Genomic DNA, 21408 nt, shown 5'->3' on the forward strand with positions numbered 1-21408 from the left:
GGGGAATCGAACTGCAAAACCCGAAGAACCATTAGTTAGTAGAAACAACCTCAACGAAAGCAGCACGGAAGCACCGTGCAGCGAAAGCGGAACAAAATAGAGACTATCCAAACGCTCCACGGAACCGGACTTTGGACAAAACCCGGTGGAGCCACGGAAATCATCTAGACAGACCAAAGCGGCCTGTCTACCTTGAGATTTTGTTACAGCTCCCCTCAAGCGGAGCCCAAGGGGAGGGTGTTATGAATCAATAAAGTAACCAGCATAAAATGCAAAATAGGGTTTGAAGGCCTGCACACCTGATTGGTCCTCAAACAACGAACAGGGATTGGTCAGGATGAGGCCACTCCTTATTGGTTATTATTTAAACTTATCACAAAGGTTATTGGTTAATAGGGTAGCAGCCAACCCTATAAAGGGTTACTGCTGCCCATAGAGTTTGCTCTGTTCTATTCCTATTCCTGTTATTATTAAAGAGTTGAAGTCACTGGTCAGATGTCTGGTCTCCTTATTCTTCAAACTTAACAGTTTGTTTGTTTGTTTTGAAGACATTTCACGTCTCATCCAAGAAGTTTCTTCAGCTCTGACAGGATAGTGGGGAATGGAAGGATTTATATTCCTTGCAGACAGCTGGTCATTTGCATTCTTTTAGCAAGTCACTAAGGTCACCTGGAAGTTTATCTGTGTCCTCGGGGTCACCTGAGTAGTGCAGATGGGTGTGGAGCCTTTTTGGAACTGCTGAAAGACTGTGTTGTAGACTGGAGATAGATGATGTCATATCCCTCCCCCTCAGGTGAGAGGGCTTTTCAATTTTGACAATGATGGTCTCTTTGACCCTCTTTCAAACCAGAAAGAGGTTTTCTAGTTCGATATTTATGAGACTGGACATGTCAAAAGGCCATTGTGAACAATGGCCTTTCAAATATCTGGCAGTAGGCACTAGCTGTCTAAGGAAATGTTCACCCTAAGTCAAAGTTGCACAGTTAATTGTATAATAATTTTACTCCAAACAGAATCGAAGAGGCAGAGAACAAATGCCAAAATATTTAGTTTAGTTGTATAAGTTGTTCTGGTTAAATTTGTGCCTCCAGCATTATTGCATATACCTCCCCTCTTTGATTGCAAAACACATTATCAGAAACAGTATTCATGGGATATCATCTTTATTAAATTTCATGCTTGTCATAAGATACAAACAAAACTTACTCCAATTTGATAACAGGACTTAAAATGTGCATTAATAAAACAACTACAAAAAACTCTTAGTGGTAAATAACACTCTTACAGTAAGTGCATAATGGAAATGCCATGGAAGAGGGTTTTTTCCCCACTGCAAATCTGTTGTTTTGGTTGAAAAGAAATTTTTATTAACATTATTAAACATCATCTGTCTATCACAGGTCCTTGGGAAGGACTCGATGGGTGTAAAAATGCCAAATTCAGTTTAAACTTGGACGACTGTGCAATCAACCATAATAATAATAATAATAATAATTTAATATAGCCATAAATAATAATCTAAATGTTAATAGTGTCCATGAATAGTAAAATTAAATTAATCAAGGAGAGAAGCAACTTAGAATTAAGGAGAATTTTCCTCACAGAGAAAACAATAATCAGTAGAACAACTTGCCTTCAGAAGTTGTGAGTAGTAGAACACTGAACATTTCTAAGAAGAGATTGGACAACCATTTGTCTGAATATGATACAGGATTTTTTGCTTGAGCAGGGGGTTGGACTAGAAGCCCTCTAGGATCCCTTCCAATTCTGTTATTCTGTTGCCTGTAGGTTTTTTGTTTTTTTTACTGTTCAGCAGTCACTACTATTAACTTTCACCTTCAACAAGAGGTGACAGTATATAACTTCGGTGCATTCCTTTCCTATGTTTTTAAACATTTAGTTACTTCATGTTTCTTTCTAACAGTTACTTCCTGGTCATAAAACAGTCTTTAATAGGCAGATGAGGTAGCCCAGGTACACTCCTCTTTTTAAGGGATATCTATAAAATTTTGTTGTGGTCACCATAGTCCAAAGTCATTCCACACTTAGTAATAGATGTTTTATTGGAACATCCTTACCTTTTCCATTTTCCACAGGATTCACCTCTGTCTTCAGAGTTGAGTATATCTAGCAATTCTCATTTCATTATTGTTGAAATCTAGATTGCAACATCTTGCTAGCTTGTAAGATGTGGATTTTATTTATTTATTTATTTGCTATTTTGAGCACTTTTTACACTGCCCTTTTTTCTCCTGGATTTCTCTTAATCCAATGGCCATTGCTGTGTTTTCTTTCCCCATTTACAAACTATAGTATATGAAGAACTTTACTTGATTTGGTAGCTGTAATTGCAAAATTACAGTGATAATTTTTATTTGTCTCAATGCAGTAGTAACAAGTGCATCGTGAAAACCTGTGGTTTTATATTTCAGTCTTAAGTGCAATCTTTGTAAAGATTCTTTATAAGCCTCTTAGTCACTGTATTGATGATTTTTATTCATATGTGTTATAGTAGTAGAAAGAAGCATTTCTGTTGCTTTGAACTAGCATCCTGGAAAGTTATATGTTTTATATTTATATTATATAACAGCATTCAAGCAATAAGTATTTTAAACCTTAATTTATTGACATTTTAAGAAAATTGGATAATGTTCCTTGCTTGTTTCATGCTCGATCATCTTGTTCCCAAGCCTTTCTCTTATTCTCCAAATCCTAAAGGAAAACTTTAAGCATCTATGCATATAAATAAGTTCCAATAAAACTTAACTTGACTTCCACCATTATTTACACAGAAATATGATTCATTGGATTCAGTAGAACTTATTTCCTAGTAAGTATGTAGTGCTGCAGCTGTACTTTGAAGTACTGTAATTATGTTAAGGGTTTTTCGCCCAATTTCTTATCTGTCTATGAAGAGAATAATGAGAGTTCCTGGCCATATGCATATTTCATAGCTTCTTCACAAAGAATTATGGGAATTGTCATTGGATGAGGTTCTAAGAATTTATTCTTTGCCTGAGTTCAGATGTTCTAATGCAAAATGCACACACACATGCACACACTCCATCAGCAACCTATTGGGGTCACTCCAGGACAACAAACGAACAAGCCAGCCTTTGTGGGAGCACTGAAGGAATGGGAGAACAAGTGCATAAAGCATAAGTAACTTTATTTAAATTTTACATTGAGCATCTAACCGTGGTTTACGGATTACACAGTGTATTAAGTAATTGCCAGAGACTCAGACCATTGCTGGACAATATTTTCATAGGGCAAAGTACACCCCAATGTACATTGCTTTGGTATTCTAGTAAGCTTATGCATCAAAGGCAAAGTTTACCCTTAGGCACGATTTCTGGTTTTCTGAAAGAAAATAGCCCTGCTGAATAATTTCCATAAAAACTATTTTATCTGACTCTCATTTAAGAGAAATTATGGAATAATTTCCATAAAAGCATCATATTTATTTTACCTGATTCTCATTTAGGAGAAATTACATTTATTTTGACAGAAGAGGAAAACAAACTACAGAAAACGAAAACATGTGGCAAAATAATTGGCCGTGTGATTTTTTGAATTAGCTGCAGCATTTTTTTTATTTGACTAAGGCACAAAACCTGTTTACTTGAAAACACTCCAAGTAAATATTTTGGATGGCTGCACAATCCCTTAAGAAAACCATAGAATTGCAACCAAATCCAGTGTGTTGGTCCTCAGAGAAAATTATAGACTTCTTTCCTATAAATATTTTCAATCATAACAATGTAGGCTGAATCTTTATTCTAATCCTTTGTGGGTTTATTGGTTTTGATTCATTAGATTTCTACTGGAACTTTTGTTCAGGAGCTCACCGTTGCAAAACAGTCCTCCCTCCTGTTTTTTCCTATCAACCACAACCAGTGTGGAAGATTGAGCTAAGAGAGTGAGCAGCTCAAATCCACAGATGAATTTCTGTTCCTGAAGATGGATTACTTCCTATATGTCTCCCATTCCCCAGCCCTTTAACTACTATAGGACATTGGCTTTCATTACATTTCATATTATCATCATTGGCATAATTTACTACTCCCTAGCAGAGCCCAAGGGCACTCCCAACAAGAGATTCTCCAGAACAATTGGACACCACTTACTTTTCCAAATGTTGGACCGCAGCTTCCATTTTCTTTCATCCTGCCTCCCAAGTTGAATAGAACTGGCAACACCTGATGGCTGACAAGGGATCTACCTCTGTCCTACATATTTAAAGTGTATTTTCCAATGCTAAAGTTACCTTTTTACATTTTTGAAATTAGATGAGTGCCCACCAGTTATCTGTCCCCCTCTTCTCCCCCACTTTTTTTTTTAAACATAAAGATTATATTAAAGTTCAGCCTGAAGATTATTTTGAACATTCTTGCAGCATATAGCTGACCTGGCTGGTCTGAAGAAGATCTAAGCCAAAGTCCTTGATGGCAGATTTATGGAAATCCAGGAAGAAATCCCTAAACTATAGGCTAGATTGGAACAGCCCTGTTACTAGGTAAAGCAAAAGGATGGTAAATGATTAGTCAATTGATTTGTTATTACGTTATTATGAATGCCCCATCGAGAGAGAAGTGAGTGGAAAGTGTTTTGATTCCGGAGCCAAAATTATTTGGCTGGATTATGTCTTATGTCTTGTATTACAAAACATTCGACTGACTTTGATTCATTTTGTTTTCAGGAAGGAGAAGCCATGGTCCTTCACTTGCATCCTTGCAAATGTTTCTGTTTTGTGTGTCCTTTCTCTGATAAATGTGCCCAATTTCCTACCAGTTGTCACTGCTTCCTGCCAATGAACAAAGATTGGAGAAGTTGCATCAGATTTATTTCAGTGAGCATAATAGTTGGGATGTACTTTCTCAAATGTGTTGTTTATTAAAGAAACAAGAAGCAATCCAAGCAGGCTTTACCAATTTTTTTAAATATTTTTATTGTACATTTTCCTTTATTATACATCACTTTTCCAGTTTTGCAATGGCAGTGTACTGGCTATATCGAGTCCTTTTTAAATACACATTGTATTATACACCCTGGTTATAACCATTGTTCTCATAGTCATACAGTGTAGTCTTTTTTGAATACATAGTATTGTATGTCATAATTATGACTATTGTTTTCATAGTTGTATCATAACACTCTATTACATTTATCTGATGTTACAGTTTCATTTTCTCCCAACACTAAATTGCAAGCCGGTTGCATTGTTCCATAAAACAAGATTGACAATTATTAAGAATTGTGATTACTTCTTCTACCTGAATAGACATTCATTGACAATGAAAATGTCATAGCGGTGGATAGCTTCTTCCTTTTACGATCAAGCAACAACAAGCATTCAAAAAAATACTCTGCAGGCTAGCATTGATAGAGCAGCCATGAAGACCTTTGAAAAGTTATTCAAATGTCAGGATGAGTTCCTATCAGAATCATGCAATCAATGATATTTCATATGAGACTTTATGGAAATGAAAGCTGGATTTTGAAGTAAGATAAGAGGAGTACTGATGCTCATGAAAATTGGTGTTGAAGAAGACTCCTGAGAATACCATAGACATCCAAGAAAACAAACAAAGGAATCAACATGAAAATCAACCCTTCTCATTTGAAGCACAAAGGACCAAGTTCATCAAATGGCACATTATAGAGAGACCCAGTTCTCTGGCAAAATTTCTAATGCTGGAAAGATTTTGGGCGGGGGGCAGGGCGGAAGAGAAAAAGAGAATCACTAGTGGCAAGATGGACGGTCTCAATTACAATGATGATCAGGACACCAGTGGAGGAACTGGTCAGGGACAAATAGTCATGGAGAAAATATATCTGTATGGTCTCTAGCAGTCAACAATTGCTTGATGGCTTGCAATCAGTCATGTAATTGAATAGATTTTCTCTTTGCCTGAATTCTAAACATCCAAATAAAGTTTAAAAAGGGAGCCATCAAGAACGAGTAATATTCTAATAATTGAGTAAGATGAGGCAAAGCTTGCACTACCCAGAGGCATCCTCAAAGCGAGTTAGAAAGGTCAAGATGGCAGCTACAAACATGTGGTTGAAATCCCGGTCTTTTATGTGTCATAAGACATCCTGACTTTAATGTGAAGGAACATTATGGCTAGATGTATACATTGTGATGTGTCCGCTTTTAGTTAAGTGTGCAGTATGGATCTATTATAGTATGAAAATTTTATTGAATGGTTTAATCCAATATGTGACTAGCTAATGTTGGGTTATTTAACAGATTATATTTAACTATTTCAATGGCTTATGTAATGTCTAATCCAGGTCAATGACAGGAAAGAACTGGCAATTTTGGGGTAGGGATAAAAGAGGATTAGCCACAAGTATAAGCATAGAGGACTTAAGTCATTCCTTTTAAACGGGATTTATTTTAAATCAGGAAGGTGACTTAAAAAGAATCGAGGCACAATTAAAAAATAAATTTATTATTTAAAATATTGAAAGATGGGACAGAAACAGTGTTGGAAAAGGTCTATTAAAATGTTCAGGAATATATATGCAAATTTGAAAGCAAAGAACTAATTAGCAACTGAAAACTCAAGTCTCAGTGCTCAGATAAAAATGCTCAGATAAAAATAAAACAATTTGAGAAAGTGCACTTTAAAAAGAATAATTACAGAGTGAGTATCAGTGTTGGGAAAGCCTAATATGAACATAAATAAAATCATCAGACCTTTCTGCTCCTGTTTATTTCTCTTGTCAGATTAGCCTCCTTCTAATGAAAAGAATTTAAATGGAAAAATATTTTCTTGCAAGAACATTTCATTTGTTCTCAACATAAAAAAAAAAAACATGCTGAAATGAAGCTGTTACATGCATTCACCTACGCCAGAACCAAGCAGCCTAGTTTGCAAGATTCATGCTTAGAGATGTGTGTCCCTTGCTATAATACAGTGATTTGAGATAGCAACTGAAATCAAACCAGTTTTATAGCTGCTTTGAGGAACTCCAATCTATTTGCTGTGTAAAGAAAGACAAGAATCTTTTGAAAAGGATATGTACGCTAAGCTAGAGAAAATTAAGAGTAAACACAAATTTCTCAAGGCCACCATCTTCAGAAACTGGAGCTGACTTGCTTTCTGTTGCTATATATGTTAGGATTAGAAGGTATGTGTCTAATGTCTTTCATACACCCTACCACAGATGTGATGTAGAACTGAAAATTATATCTTTTTTGTTGCTTTCAGATGTCCGCTAGGGGTTTTTTTGTTCTAATTTCCCCCGCTAATTGGAATTCTTTGCAGATGTGTTTTTAGTATCACCCACATCCTATATATTCACATATTTAATGTTTTTTCCCCTACTCAAGTGGGAAGGACTCTGCATTTGTTTCTGCTAGAATTCAAGTTTTTAAGAAGTGATTGGACAGCTATTTGTCTGAAATGATATAGGGCAGTGATGGCTAACCTTTTTGGCACTGATTGCCTAAAGCACAGGTGCGCGTGCATGAATGTGTGCGCACGTAACCCCCCCAAAATGCAATGCGTGTGCATTCCCGTGAATGTGTACACATCTTCCCGCATGCGCCCCCCCCCCACATATCTATTTACCCACAATACACAGATTTGATAAACATATCTTCTAACTTCACATATTAATTATTTAGAAATAAGTTCAGTAGTTTGTACTGACTCCTTGACAGTTCCCTCAAGTGAGATATGGAACTAGTGGGGGGGGGGAACTCAGTGGGTATAATTGTTCAACCAGCTCTGTGTCCAGTTAATGGTAGACAGTCCAGCTCATACCATGCCATCTTTTCTACTGAAATCTCATTTAAAACTTTGTCAAATGCTTAATCAATCCTTTAAATTATCTGAAAACAATACTTTGAAAATAGGGCCCATGGAACATTTTCCATGGATTAGAACAGGGGTCCCCAACCACCGGTCCCCGGACCGGGACCGGTCCGTGGATCATTTTTTACCGGGCCGCAAAGCTTGGGCGCCACCATCTTGTTTCGACAGCGCTTCCAGGTTTTCGGTTGCTTCCGGGGTTTTGGTTGGAAAGTGCTTCCGGTTTTTCAGTTGGAAAGTGGCGTTTGGGTGCTTGCGCCTTAGTTTCATCGAAGGGGGGGGCGGCTTCGAATGAAGAGCTGTCCCGATGGCGGTGGAGTCTCACGTTACTCAGGTACTGGTTCATGGAAGAATAAATAATCGTGAAACCGGTCCCTGGTTCGAAAAAGGTTGGGGGCCACTGGATTAGAAGACCTCCAAGGTTCCTTCCAACTCTGTTATTCTATTCTAGATATGTGTCATAAACAATTATATCTTATTTCATTTCCCAGTGAATTCCAATTTCTTCCTGGAAGTGAAAGTGGGCACAGGCATGAAGCTGTGGCAGTCAATATTAGAAGCATTTGTTCTGTTACCGTATCTCAGTGTATGGCTTGTTGATGGTGAGTGCTCAGTCTTTCTTGCTCATTATTATTACAATTTTAAAATAATTTAGTATACAACTGCCTCTACTGTTAATAGTTCTTAATGTTTAACTTTTATTTCTAGTATTCAGTTGGTATAATACCACCTGAAAATCTGGTTATCTGCCACCCCACTCAGTCTGTTTCATAGAAACTATAACTGAGTCATCAACCCCTTCCAATCTCCTGTTTGTCAACCTTGGTTGCTTCACAATAGTTGGACTTCAACTCCCAGAATTCCTCAAACAACTATACTTACTGGGGAGTTCTGGGAGTTGAAGTCCACACATCTTAAGGTTGCCAAGACTGAGAAACATTTCCTAAATAATATCAGAGACCATGCACTAGATGCTATGTTATGCACAAATGCAATAAGTACTACTTATGATCACCCCTTGCCATCTCCTTACTTCTGGAATATCCTACCACCCCAATAAGGTATTCCTGGCATTATTATTTTTCTAATGTCAAACATTTTAATTCTGGTATTTTTAACATGTTAGTAAGTTAATTTACTGTACAATGTTAGATGCAAGTATTTCATAGAACCTTTTAAACTCTTCAGTCTGCTGCTATGTTTTTATATTGAGGATTGAGGATAATTTTTATAGCAATAACATGAGGCAGGTGTGGCGAGGGATTCAACAAATTACAAACCATCAACCGACTAATGTCATCCCTGCTGAGGGGGAGGCTTCATTGGCAGAGGAACTGAATCATTTCTTTGCTCGCTTTGAAGTGGAGACATCAGAGACAGATAAAACACAACTGCCAGCCAATTGTAGCCCCCACCTCATTGTAGAGGAACAGGAGGTGAGGAGCATTGTGAGGGCTGTGGACCCTAGAAAGGCTGCCAGTCCTGATGGTGCTTAGAGACTGTGCTGATCAGTTGGCTGGAGTCTTTACCAGGATCTTCAATCGGTCTTTACCCCAGTCCACTATTCCATCTTGTTTGAAGGCTTCCACCATTGTTCCGCTGCCAAAGAAGTTCCCTATCAATAACCTCAACGATTACAGACCAGTGGCACTCACTCCTATCATCATGAAGTGCTTTGAGAAATTGGTCTGCTGGCACATCATTTCTGGTCTTCCGCATACATTTGATAAACACCAGTTTGCATACAGAAAAAATAGATCTACCGAGGACGGTATAGCCATCACTCTTCACACTGCTATGACTCATCTAGAACAGTGGGGGGGGGGTATGTGAGGATGCCTTTTGTGGATTTTAGTTCTACGTTTAACACAATTCTTCCACATAGACTAGTGTCTAAACTTCTGGACCTTGGGCTTTCTAATTCAATCTGCTTTTGGATTATGGATTTCCTGTCTGGCTGCTCACAGAGGGTCAGATTAGGTAATCATACCTCTTCAGCCCTTATTCTTAACACTGGTACACCACAGGGTTGCGTGTTGAGTCCCTTACTCTATACTCTTTATGTGCATGACTGCATTCCCACTTACGTTAGTAATACTATTGCTAAATTTGCAGATGATACAACAGTGGTGTGACTTATTTCCAGGGGGGATGAGTCTGCCTACCAAGATGAAATGGTCTGGTTGCTTTCGTGGTGTGGAGACAACAACTTGGTCCTCAACACCAATAAGACCAAGGAGCTTATAGTGGATTACAGAAGGAACAGATCAAACATCCAGCCCTTGCTTATCAATGGAGACCAAGTGGAACAAGTGGCCAGTTTTAAGTTTCTGGGTGTTACCCTAAAAGAGGACCTGACCTGGGGTGCCCACATTGCAAACCTGGTCAAAAGGGCCCAGCAGAGAGTATACTACCTGAGACTTCTCAGAAAACAACAACTGAATGAGAAACTGCTGGTGACCTTCTACCGCTGCACCATAGAGAGCATTTTAACATACTGCACCCCTGTATGGTTTGCCAATTGCACATTAGCAGATAGGAAAGCACTCCAGCGGGTTAATGTCATTGCCCAGAAGATCATTGGTTGCCCTCTCCCCTCTTTGGAACAGCTTTATAGCTCCTGCTGCCTTAAGAAAGTTCAAAACATTCTCAAAGATCCATCTCATCCTGGGAACCCTTTTTTTGAACTATTACCATCTGGCAGATGGTACAGAATAATAAAAACAAGGACAAATAGGCTGAAAAACAGCTTCTATCCCAGGGCAGTAGCTCTGTTGAATTCCACTGTATAGTGCAGTGTTGGTGTGGTGTCGGGGGTTTCTGGTTCAATATGTGAAGGGTGAAGGATGTGTGTTTGTGTTTATTTTCATGGTCATGATGTGCACTGAAGATGGTGTTTGATTTCGTTGTACGAGGTGCAATGACAATAAAGTAAACTAAACTAAACTAAAACTAAATATTGTATTTTTATTTGTTAATATATTTCATGCTGTGCTTTCAGTGTTCTAATATGGTTGTATAGCTTTGAAGCATTAAATACTCAAGTTGTCTAGAAGACCATTTTTTCCTCAAAGCTGGTTCCAGGTGTTTGTTGTGACTTCTATCATTTCTGATTTTTGGTCATACCACCCTTAGCCACAGTTAGATGCTCGCTAATGTCCTTGTTTTAAGCAGTAGTCTTCTACTATTTTCCTTTATTCAGACATTGTTTGCTTTGGGCATAGCACTAAGAACATAAGGAGCAACAATAACACTACATTAACCTCCTTCCTTTGGGTAGCTACACAGATTTGAACTAGAGGGGAAAATAACAATTCAGTATCATCAATAAAAAGATGAGAAATAAAAAGATGAGCCATAGAATCATTTTGATTATCTTTTCTTCCAAAATCATGGAACTGAAATGATAATTATAGGCCCCAAGAAGAGTGAGTTTAGATACAGATCTCATTTAAACATAGAGCACCATGGAAAAAGTGAGATATTTAAATTGTTACTAGTAATCTCATTGGATTATCATAAAATGTTAGCAAAAAATATCTTCAACAATAAAACAGGCCCACCTTTAAATGTTTTTAGAATGTTTAAATGTAAATTTCTTTCATATCTTTAGCTTACTTTGTACATGCATACATATGTGCAATTCATCTATTGGCATAACAGTTTATTAACAGCAGATAAATTAAACTTCATGAGTAAAAGAAAGGAACATTAGCTAAACTTAGCATATGTTCAAAAACTAAAGGCTTCTTGCATAAATCCCACATTTGCTTGAGAGATGGTTGTCCAGCACATCTGAAAAGCATCTGATTAGGGGAACCTTAAACTTTAGAAAATAGAACTCTGGCAAAATACTAAAGTGAGACAACAAAATACTCTTATCTGTTATTGTATAACTGGAGAAGCCAAACAGCTGGAAGTATAGCCTTGGCAACTGCAACTTGAATTTGGCAATTGTTCTAATATCTGCTGGTCCATCTGTTATACCATAACAATCTACTGAGAAAGCAGCAGCTGTGCTTTTTTACACTGAATATTCCTAATTTGTCACAGCAAAGTTGTGCTGCCACTTTCTCTTTTATTGCCAGAGCTTGAAATATACATTGCTGAAACTTTGGTTTGTGTCATATATGCCATATTTGCCAGCGTAGCTTTAAAACATTTGGTGATTGGCATGCTTTTGTCCTGGTAGCCATTTCATCTGAAGTTTCACAAGATAAGAGTCTTTGGGCTAGTCCCATAGACTGGAAAGCTTATCTGGCTTAAGGTTATAGTAAATCTAGTAGGTTTATCTCAAAATTCTAATAATCCAAGTTGGCTCACAGAAGGCAATGTACAAAAAGGAGAGAAGGAAAGTCAGAAGATAAAATGAGTCAATTCCATGTAAGGTCCTTGCAGCTAGGAGTTCTAAGATAAAAGCCACAGAATCATTCATCAACTAGTTTTCTTCCAGTAACATTTCAAAGTTGAGAATTGCTTCTTTCATCAGGATACTGCAGAATAATTCAGAATATCAGACCAGCTGTTTCTTGACAGAGCCAAACTCTCCTACATTTTTCTGATGCTCGGTCTTCAGATATGAATATTCTCAAAGGCTAACTTGAGAACACTCTTAGTCTGGAACAGATCAAGGCCGAGCAGATAACAGCAGACAAAGGAAGAAATGTAAACCAACAATTTGTCTGGGAAAAGAAGCTTGCCTAATTAGATTCACCTTCAGTAGCAATACGCAAAAGTGTAATCAAAATCGAATCCAATGTTCAGACAGATTTGTCAGCCAGTTTGATAAGCAGAATTCACAGAAATCATACACCACAGTATGCAATCAAATAGTTTTATTTATTTTATTTATTTATTTTTATTTGTCAATTGCTTACAAGATAATAGGCATAAGTAAAAACATAGTTATGAATACATGGATACATATTAGAAAAATTTAAAAAAAATATAAAAGAAACAATAGGACAGGGACGGTAGGCACGTTGGTGCGCTTATGCACGCCCCCTACAGACCTCTTAGGAAAGGGGTGAAGTCAATAGTAGACAGTCTAAGGTTAAAGTTTTTGGGGTTTGGGGAAAAAAACCACAGAGTCAGGTAGAGTATTCCAGACATTGACCACTCTGTTGCTGAAGTCATATTTCCTGCAATCAAGTTTGGTGCGATTAACCTTGAGTTTGTATCTATTGTTTGCTCTTGTGTTGTTATGGTTGAAGCTGAAGTATTCATTGACAGGTAGTATATTGCAAAGTATGATTTTATATACTATACTTAGATCGAACCAAAGGGGGTGTAGTTCTAGGTTTTCTAGGTCTAGAATTTTGAGTCTGGTGGCATAAGGTATTCTGCAATGAATAGAGGAGTGGAGAACTCTTGTGAAATATTTCTGGACTTTCTCAACTGTGTTAATATCAGATACGTAATGTAGGTTCCAGACTGATGAGCTGTATTCGAGTATTGGTCTAGCAAATGTTTTGTATGCTCTAGTTATTAGTGTAATGTTACCAGAGAAAAAGCTACGTAAGATTAGGTAAACAACTCTTAATGCCTTTTTGGCTATGTAGTTACAGTGGGCTCTAGCACTCATTTGAGATGAGTACTCCAAGATCCTTGACAGAGTTTGGATCATCAACAAGGTCTTGACTATTCAGCCTGCATTTTATTTTCTGGATTTTTTTGCCAATATGTAGGACAGAGCATTTATTTGTTGAGATTTGAAGTTGCCATTTGTTTGACCATTCTGATACATAGTCGAGGTCTTTTTGAAGGGTAGCAGTATTGTCTGTGGTGTTGAATAGCTTTACATCATCAGCGAAGAGAATGCAGCTGCTCTTGATATGATCACAGAGGTCATTTATGTAGAGTATGAAAAGAGTTGGTCCTGGAACACTGCCTTGGGGGATACCACTGTTGACAGGTACAGAATTTGATAGGATGCTCCCAGTTTTGACCATTTGTTGTCTGTTTGCCAGGAATGCTTCTATCCAGTTATGCAGGTGTCCAGAGATACCCTAAGATTTTAGTTTTAGGATTAGTTTGTCGTGTACCACTGAATCAAAGGCTTTACAGAAGTCTATGTAGATTGCGTCTATTGCTTTGCCCTGATCGAGTTGTGTAGTCCATATGTTTTTGCAGTGTAAGAGTTGCAGATTACAGGATAGTTTTTTCCTAAAACCAAATTGTTTATTAGAGAGTAGGTTGTTTGTTTCTAAGTGTAAGATAATGGATTGGTTAATAATTGATTCCATGACTTTACAGGTGATTCAGCATAAAGATTGGTCTGTAATTTTCAACTAGGCTGGGGTCTCCCTTTTTGAAGATGGGGATGACTGTGGCTTGTGACCATAGTTTTGGGAAGGAGCTGGTCCTGAAAGATTTTTCAAAGATTATGTTTAGAGGTTCAGCTATGGCAGTGGGTAGCTTTTTTAAGAAGTAGGCACATATTCCATCTGGTCCAATAGACAGAGATGGTTTTAGATTGCATAGTGCTTTTTCAACAATGTCTTCTGTAAAATTGATCTGTATTAGATCATTGTAGTTGTCTGTGGTTCGACTAGGAAATACTGGGCATGATCCATTGCTGTTTACAAATACTGAGGCAAAGAATGTGTTAAGAGGTTGGCTTTAATAGTGTCGTCGTTGCAGTCTTTACCATTAGGTCCTTTCAGGGGTAGGGGTGGACCTTGAGTCTTTTAGTTTGCTGTTTATAAAATTGTAGAAAGCGTGGGTGGAATTGGTGCGTAGAAGGTTTTCTTCTTGATTAATGTGATAATTGGTGCATTCCGTTTTAATCTGGTGGCATAAATTTTTGTATCGACTTTTGAAGTTGGCAACGTGACCAGATTTGTTTTTCCACCAAAGTGATTTCTTTTTGGATTGAAGCTTCCTTATTGTTTTGGGTAATTTGTTTTTTCTGGTTTTGGGAGTTGTTAATGGTACATATAGTTTGATGACTCTTTGACTTCAAGTAAAAATATGTTGTAATGGTCTTCTACAGTATTGCATCCAGAGAATAGAAATTGCCAATCAAGGGATGAGATTGTTGTTTATAAGATCATAGTTGCCTTTTTTGAAGTTATAATTGGGGATTCCATCATTGTGATGATTTTTGTGTGGACGTATGTTGAGACAAAAGTCAATCATGTTGTGGTCACTGTTGGAAAAGGGTTCTTTAATTTGTATTCCATAAATTGAATTCAAACTATTGCAGAAGATGAGATCGAGGCAGTTGTTAAGTCTAGTGTTGTTGGTTACTAGTTGTTCTAGTCCCAGATTTGTTACTGCATTGTAGAAGGTTGCGTGTATGGTTTCAGTTGTACATTCATTTAGGGTCCAGTTAATATGAGGTAGATTGAAGTCACCAAGAAAGATAAAAGCGTGTGGGCAGGATGCTGCCCATGTTAGTAGTGTATTTAGCTTGTTTGCATGTTCGATGTCATAATCAGGAACTCTGTAACATAGTAAGAACCGAAATGTGATATTTAAGGACAGTTCACAGACGATGGTCTCAGGAAGAGCAAGCTCCTGGGTAACTTGGATTTTTTTTAGATGTAGGGACTTTTTATAGAAGATAGCAACACCTCCTCCTCTACGGATTTCACGATCTGATTGGTAAACATGATAGTTTCTTACTGTGGTAACAGAGTCAGGGAGAGATGTGTTGAGCCATGTTTCACAGACAAATATAATGTCGAATTTAGCCGTATTTAGTAAGAGGAGAAATTCAGGTATTTTATTTACAAGGCTTCTTGCATTGAGTAGCTTGCATTTAAGTCCAGTTGTGGTTGGAATAGAGGTAGTTAGGGGCGTGCATGCCTAGTTTTGAGTGATGTTGGATTGGATGGGGTGGGGTTGGATGCGGAGTTGTGGGTTGTGTGACTTTCTTTTGATGCAATCAGCTCTGTAGTCAATGTATAGGTCCTTTTCTCCATTGTCTAGACAGTTTTTGAGTCCTGCGCTGAGTTCACGGGAGCGGATTCTTTGCAATATGGATAAGTCTGGTCTTGAGCGAAGTTTTTTTGTGGTTGGGATTGTTTTTTGCAATGGCATTTATTGTATGAATGAATATGTGTTTGCTGGACTCATTTTTGCATACAACTCTACAAAATCTTGGGGCCACAGAGCCATCATTGTATTTGTACCCATGGCCATCTCTGGTTATTTCAATGATATTTTGTTTCCAACAGAGAAACTTAGGTGAGGGCTGCCGTTAAATCAGGCTGCAAACAGCTGTCTTTAATTAAGAGTTTCCCCCTTGCTTGGCAAGGAGCCTCAATGAGCATCTTTGCTCTGGTCTCCTCTTGACTTGCCAAGTCGTGGAGATTATATCATATCATCTGATTGCTTCAGAGTTTGATCAGTTCTAAGGTGATTTCTGGCTTGGTATCTCCTGAGGCTAACATCCCACGGATTCAGCTGGAGCAGCTTCTTCAATAACAAAGTCTGACCATGGCAAAGTCCAGTTCTTTAACACCTGTTAAGACTTGACTTGAGGCTAGTGAGGCAGAAACCTTGCAAATGCCCATTCCAAAAGTGTGTTATATTGTAATAGCTGATTGTTACTTGCAACATGTCTGCACATTATGGGCTAGAATGTAGGTGATCTCTTTTTTCCTTGATTTTATTTTTTACCAAACCTTGGTTTTAATTGTGTTTTGTCCCCTTAAATATTGAATTTGAGACACTGTAGCTTTATTATAGCTTTAATACTCATTTATATTTGTATTTTAGCAGTGTGATACACATTTCTGTATGATGTTATTAGGTTTTTTGGGGAGAGAAAATCAGGATAGAAATAAATTATTATGAACACAGTAGCAACCAAGTCAAATTCAAGTCCATATTTTAGGCTTGTAACTACTCTGCTAAGAATAACTGATTTAATTATTCCAATTCTTCAGGACACTCTCCTCCTGGGAAACCTAGAATAGTAAGTTGCCTGTTCCATGGAAATGAAGCATTTACTTGTCGATGGGAACCTAATTCAGATGGGGGTCTTCCTACAAATTATACTTTGCTGTACAACACCGTTGGGTAAGAATATATGGGAAAGTGGGAGGGAACAATAATTTGTATGTACTTTGTTCTTCACATAGATTCAATGAAGGTAAGAATAAGATTACTATGTATAAAGTAATATAATGCCTGTAAACACACAAGTCCAAGCCATAATTTTAAAACTATGATTATTTGAACATACCACAGGCATAATTGACGTATCAAAGTCATGTATTGTCAGGGGTATCATCTGAAAGGCTGAACGAAAAAAATGGATGTGATGTTGGATAAAATTGTTACAAAACTTTAGACCAGGGGTGTCAAATTCACGTCATCACGGCGTTGTCACATGATATATTGAGACTTTTCCCCCTTTGCTAAACCGGGTGTGGGTGTGGCCAGCACATGATGCATTCGGCCCACAGGCCGGGAGTTTGAAAGCCCTTCTTTAGACTATTAGAAGAATAAGTCATTCAATAATAGGTGAATTAATACTAGACTTCTCTTTTGAAGCACTAGTCATGAAGCTAAAGTATAAATGTTTTAGAACAGGGGTGTCAAACTGGCAGCCTGCAGGCCGGATGCCTCATGCACAGGCCACACCCACCCCAGCTCCATGAAGGGGAAAAATATCACGAAATGTCACGTGATGGCAGAGAGTTTGACCCCCATGTTTTAGAAACAGTGAAAATGCAAGAGTCATTAGAGAACACTCTGTGGCTTGAAAAAATGGAAGGCAGTTAGAAAAAAAAAGGCCAACAAAAGATGAGTGACTAGATACCATCCCTGAAGATTGAAGCATAAGCTTGTAAAAACTCAACAAGGCACTGATAAACCCTATAGGTAAAATAATGTTCATCGAATCAAAATGTTTTCTACTCAGAGATGTACAGTGCAACTGAAAGTCTAATGACCCTGTGGATTGTTACCATCCAGATCTGATAGTTTTAAGAATAGGATTAGGATGAGGGACAAATGACTGTTGTATACATAGTCGTCAACTTACAGTCACAATTGAGCCCAATTGTGTTGTGTTTCTGTTGTGAAATGAGACATGAATTTTGCCCTATTTTATTATTTTTCTTGCCCCAGATATTAAATGAATCATTGCAGTTGCTAACTTAGTAACACAGTTGTTAAGTGAATATGAATTTCCCAATGAGTTTACTTGTCAGAAGGTTGCAAAAGGTGATCACATGACCTCAGGATGCTGCAACCGTCATAAATATGAGTCAGTTGCCAAGGGTCTGAATTTTGATCACGTGACCGTGAGGATACTGCAATGGTCAAAGGTGTGAAATATGGTCATAAATTACTTTTTTTCAGAACCGTTGTAGTTCCGAACAGTTACTAAATGAACTGTTGTAAGTGAAGTTGCAAAAGCTACAGGCCTGGTCCCTCTTTATATGTTAAGATTGTTGTTCCTGGAATTTCCAGTTAGCCTCCCAACAGACCTGGCAAACTACCAGATGTGGTGATTTACTACATTTGAATGGTGTTTAGGTGACCAGCAGAGCTCTTACCTTAATTCATTCCTAAGGATATCAGCTAAGTTTAATTCCATGTTGCCAGGGGTGGAATTCAAAATTTTTAACAACCGGTTAGGTGGGTGTGGCTTAGGTGGTGGCCGTGGCTTGGTGGTCATGTTATTGGCTGGGTGTGGCCAACTCAATATCACTCACATCGAGGCACGCATCTCCTCACCTGGCCTCTCATGACTGTGGGGATGCTGCAACAGTCGTAAGTGTGAAAAATGGTCATAAGTCATTTTTTCAATGCCATTGTAACTTTGAATGGTCACTCCACACAAGCAAAGTACTAGCAAAGGAGGGGAAAAATCTTCAGAGAGACAGGAAGTCTAGTCCTGCCAAGAATGTAATAAGGGTTAACGGAGAGGCAGTTTCTGTAAGCAACACCAGAATATTTCCTTTCTGCCTTCCTTACAGGATTAGGCCAGTAATTTCTTCTAACAACTGGTTCTCCAAACTGCTTAGAATGTTAACAACCGGTTCTAGCAAATAGGTGCAAACTGGTAGAATCCCACCCCTGCATGTTGCGTACGTACAACAGTAATGTTAACAGTTAATGTTATACTGCTTTTAAATAATTTAAGTATATGCTTATTTATTTTTGATAAATATAAACATTTGTTAACTATTGCTTTACATGCTTATATTTCAGTGAAGAAGAGATCCATGAATGTCCAGATTATCTATCTGCTGGGCCCAATTCCTGTTACTTTAATGAAAGAATCACCAGGCTGTGGCAAACATACAACATCAGTGTAAAAGCTACCAATGACGCAGGAAGTAATTTATCTGATCCCCATTATGTAAACCTAAAAGAAATGGGTAAGAGCAGAAACCAAATGAAACTCAAGCTTTGATTTTGCTCTATAATTAGAAAGAGAGAAGGTGGCACAGTAGTTTAACATCATGATTTTCTCAAAGCTAATTTCAATGTTGATAGAAGAGGCCAGCAGTGCTAGTCATCAATTCTGTTGAAAATCAAGAAGAAAAATAATATCGGACTGGAATTATCTCAGTCCCAAGATCTATGACTCATTTGAAAGTTTCATGGGTTTTAAGACCCAGATGTGATTCTTAATATCTTAGTTAAAAGAGTTGTCGGGTAACCAGATTCGTAAGATGAAAAGCTGGATAAATGGATAATGCTGGCTTATATAAAGGATTAGTCTCTCTCATGCACCTTATATTATTTGTTTTGAAACTATTGGAGCCTGGTCCCAGACACGGAGAAAGACTGATATGCAGAAATGTAAAAAGAGGAATTCTTGGCTAGAGCATTAAAAATACTCATATTTGAATTTTCTTTTGCCTAGTTAAGCCAAACCCTCCCACGAACCTTTCTTTGGAAGTCAAAACGATAAATGGAATAATGTATATGTGGACAAAATGGTCTCCATCCCCGCGGGTGAATGATTCAGCACTTTGTAATTATGAATTGCGACTGAAGTCTGCAGAAGGAAAAAAATGGGAGGTAAGAAAGTTGCATAGCTTTGCTACTGATGTTAACAAAGAAAAAAAGAAAGGGCACCTAAATTTAATAAATAAATAAATTTCCTCAATTCAGAAATGGGGCTGAAACCACAGTAAAGTTGGATTCTTTACATGTCTTGACATTCAAACACGTGTATACAAGAAAAGTTGAGGTAGGTAGGAAGGACTGGGCTACAGGGCAGGGCAGAATACATAATTGGCTTGCAGAAGCAGATTTCCTAAGCGTAGGTTGATGCTGAAGAGAAATGAAAAAGGGCTACATAAAACATACTGTGTGAATGAATATATTTTGCTTCAGGAAAGGCTATACAATGCAAGGCCAGCAATCTCCTTTATCTCTCAAGTAAACAACCATGGAGCAACCATTTAAATGAATGAACAACTCTTGAGGTATTGTCATGCTAGCAATAAGGAAGCAAGTCCCTTCAATGAAGAATAAACAAATGAAAAATGTTTCTGAGAATTCCAAGTACATAGACATCTCTCCAAATAAAATACCAGAATGCGCATTAAACTGAAACATTTTTCTTGAACAAGGCCCCCCCCAAAAAAGGAATTATTCAGTGTGAGCTGTGAGACGGGTGCAAAGATTCACCCCAGACATAATATTGGATGGTCATCAGAAAACAGTCGGCATTGGCTTTTCTGCTGCCTAACAAAGCACAGAAATGTCTTTGAAAGAGGGTCTGAAAGTTGAATCATGGCACCTGGACTCGTTTTTGTTGTTGTTGTTAGTTTGAGATGTTCCGCTGCTCATCCAAGCAGCTTCAGCAGTCAGAGCAAGTCAGTTAGGCAGAAAGTTGTTGAAATGTACCAACTCTTGCCACACCAACCTCAGGGTTTTCTGCCCCAACATCAACTTTATAAGAGAGAAGATGGTCCATTGTAGCCAAGTTTCCAACTCATGCCTTCTGTTTAATTTCATTGCTTGCCTCTTTATTCTTGAACCACGTTTTAAGGTCTGTTTCCATTGTTTCCATTTCAGGGTTAAATTGTTTTACTGGCTTGCATTGCTGGGTAATTTTGTAATCTTCTTGATTTTATTTGAATTTTGTTTATATATATATAAACAAATATATATATATATATATATATATATATATATATATATATATATATATATATATATATATATATATATATATATGTATGTATATGTTTTCTTAAGTTTTCGTGGTACTTACATGTATGGTATTCGGCTTGGTTCGGGTATTTTCTGTAAAAACACTGTAAAAGTCTGACTCACAGACGGACACAATACAGAAGCCTGATGATGGCAGATGAGATTCTGCTGAAACGTTGCTACAACTTTAAAAGAACAACTACAATGACGTGGGAAAATACCGAACCAAGCCGAATACCATATATATATATATATATATATATATATATATATATATATATATATATATATATATATATATATATATATATATGTGTGTGTGTGTGTGTGTGTGTGTGTGTGTGTGTGTGTGTGTGTGTGTGTGTGTGTGTTTTCTTAAGTTTTCGCGGGTACATACATGTATGGTGTTCGGCTTGGTTCGGGTATTCTCCCACGTCATTGT

General features: G+C 37.7%; 1 protein-coding gene across 1 annotated transcript in view; it reads left to right on the forward strand.

Annotated features, from left to right (window-relative positions):
- PRLR (prolactin receptor) overlaps positions 1-21408 on the forward strand; it is a 157426-nt gene that overhangs the window by 112523 nt on the left and 23495 nt on the right. The window contains exons 4-7 of the mRNA XM_087958526.1: positions 8321-8431; positions 16727-16859; positions 19005-19174; positions 19666-19823. Of these exons, the coding sequence (XP_087814652.1) occupies positions 8362-8431; positions 16727-16859; positions 19005-19174; positions 19666-19823 (531 nt within the window). The 5' untranslated portion in view covers positions 8321-8361. The remainder of the gene's footprint in view (positions 1-8320; positions 8432-16726; positions 16860-19004; positions 19175-19665; positions 19824-21408) is intronic.

The sequence above is a fragment of the Notechis scutatus genome, chromosome 2 (assembly GCF_049901735.1).
Source record: "Notechis scutatus isolate UNSWTSFEM ecotype Mainland chromosome 2, rNotScu1.2, whole genome shotgun sequence".
Taxonomy (NCBI): Eukaryota; Metazoa; Chordata; class Lepidosauria; order Squamata; family Elapidae; genus Notechis; species Notechis scutatus.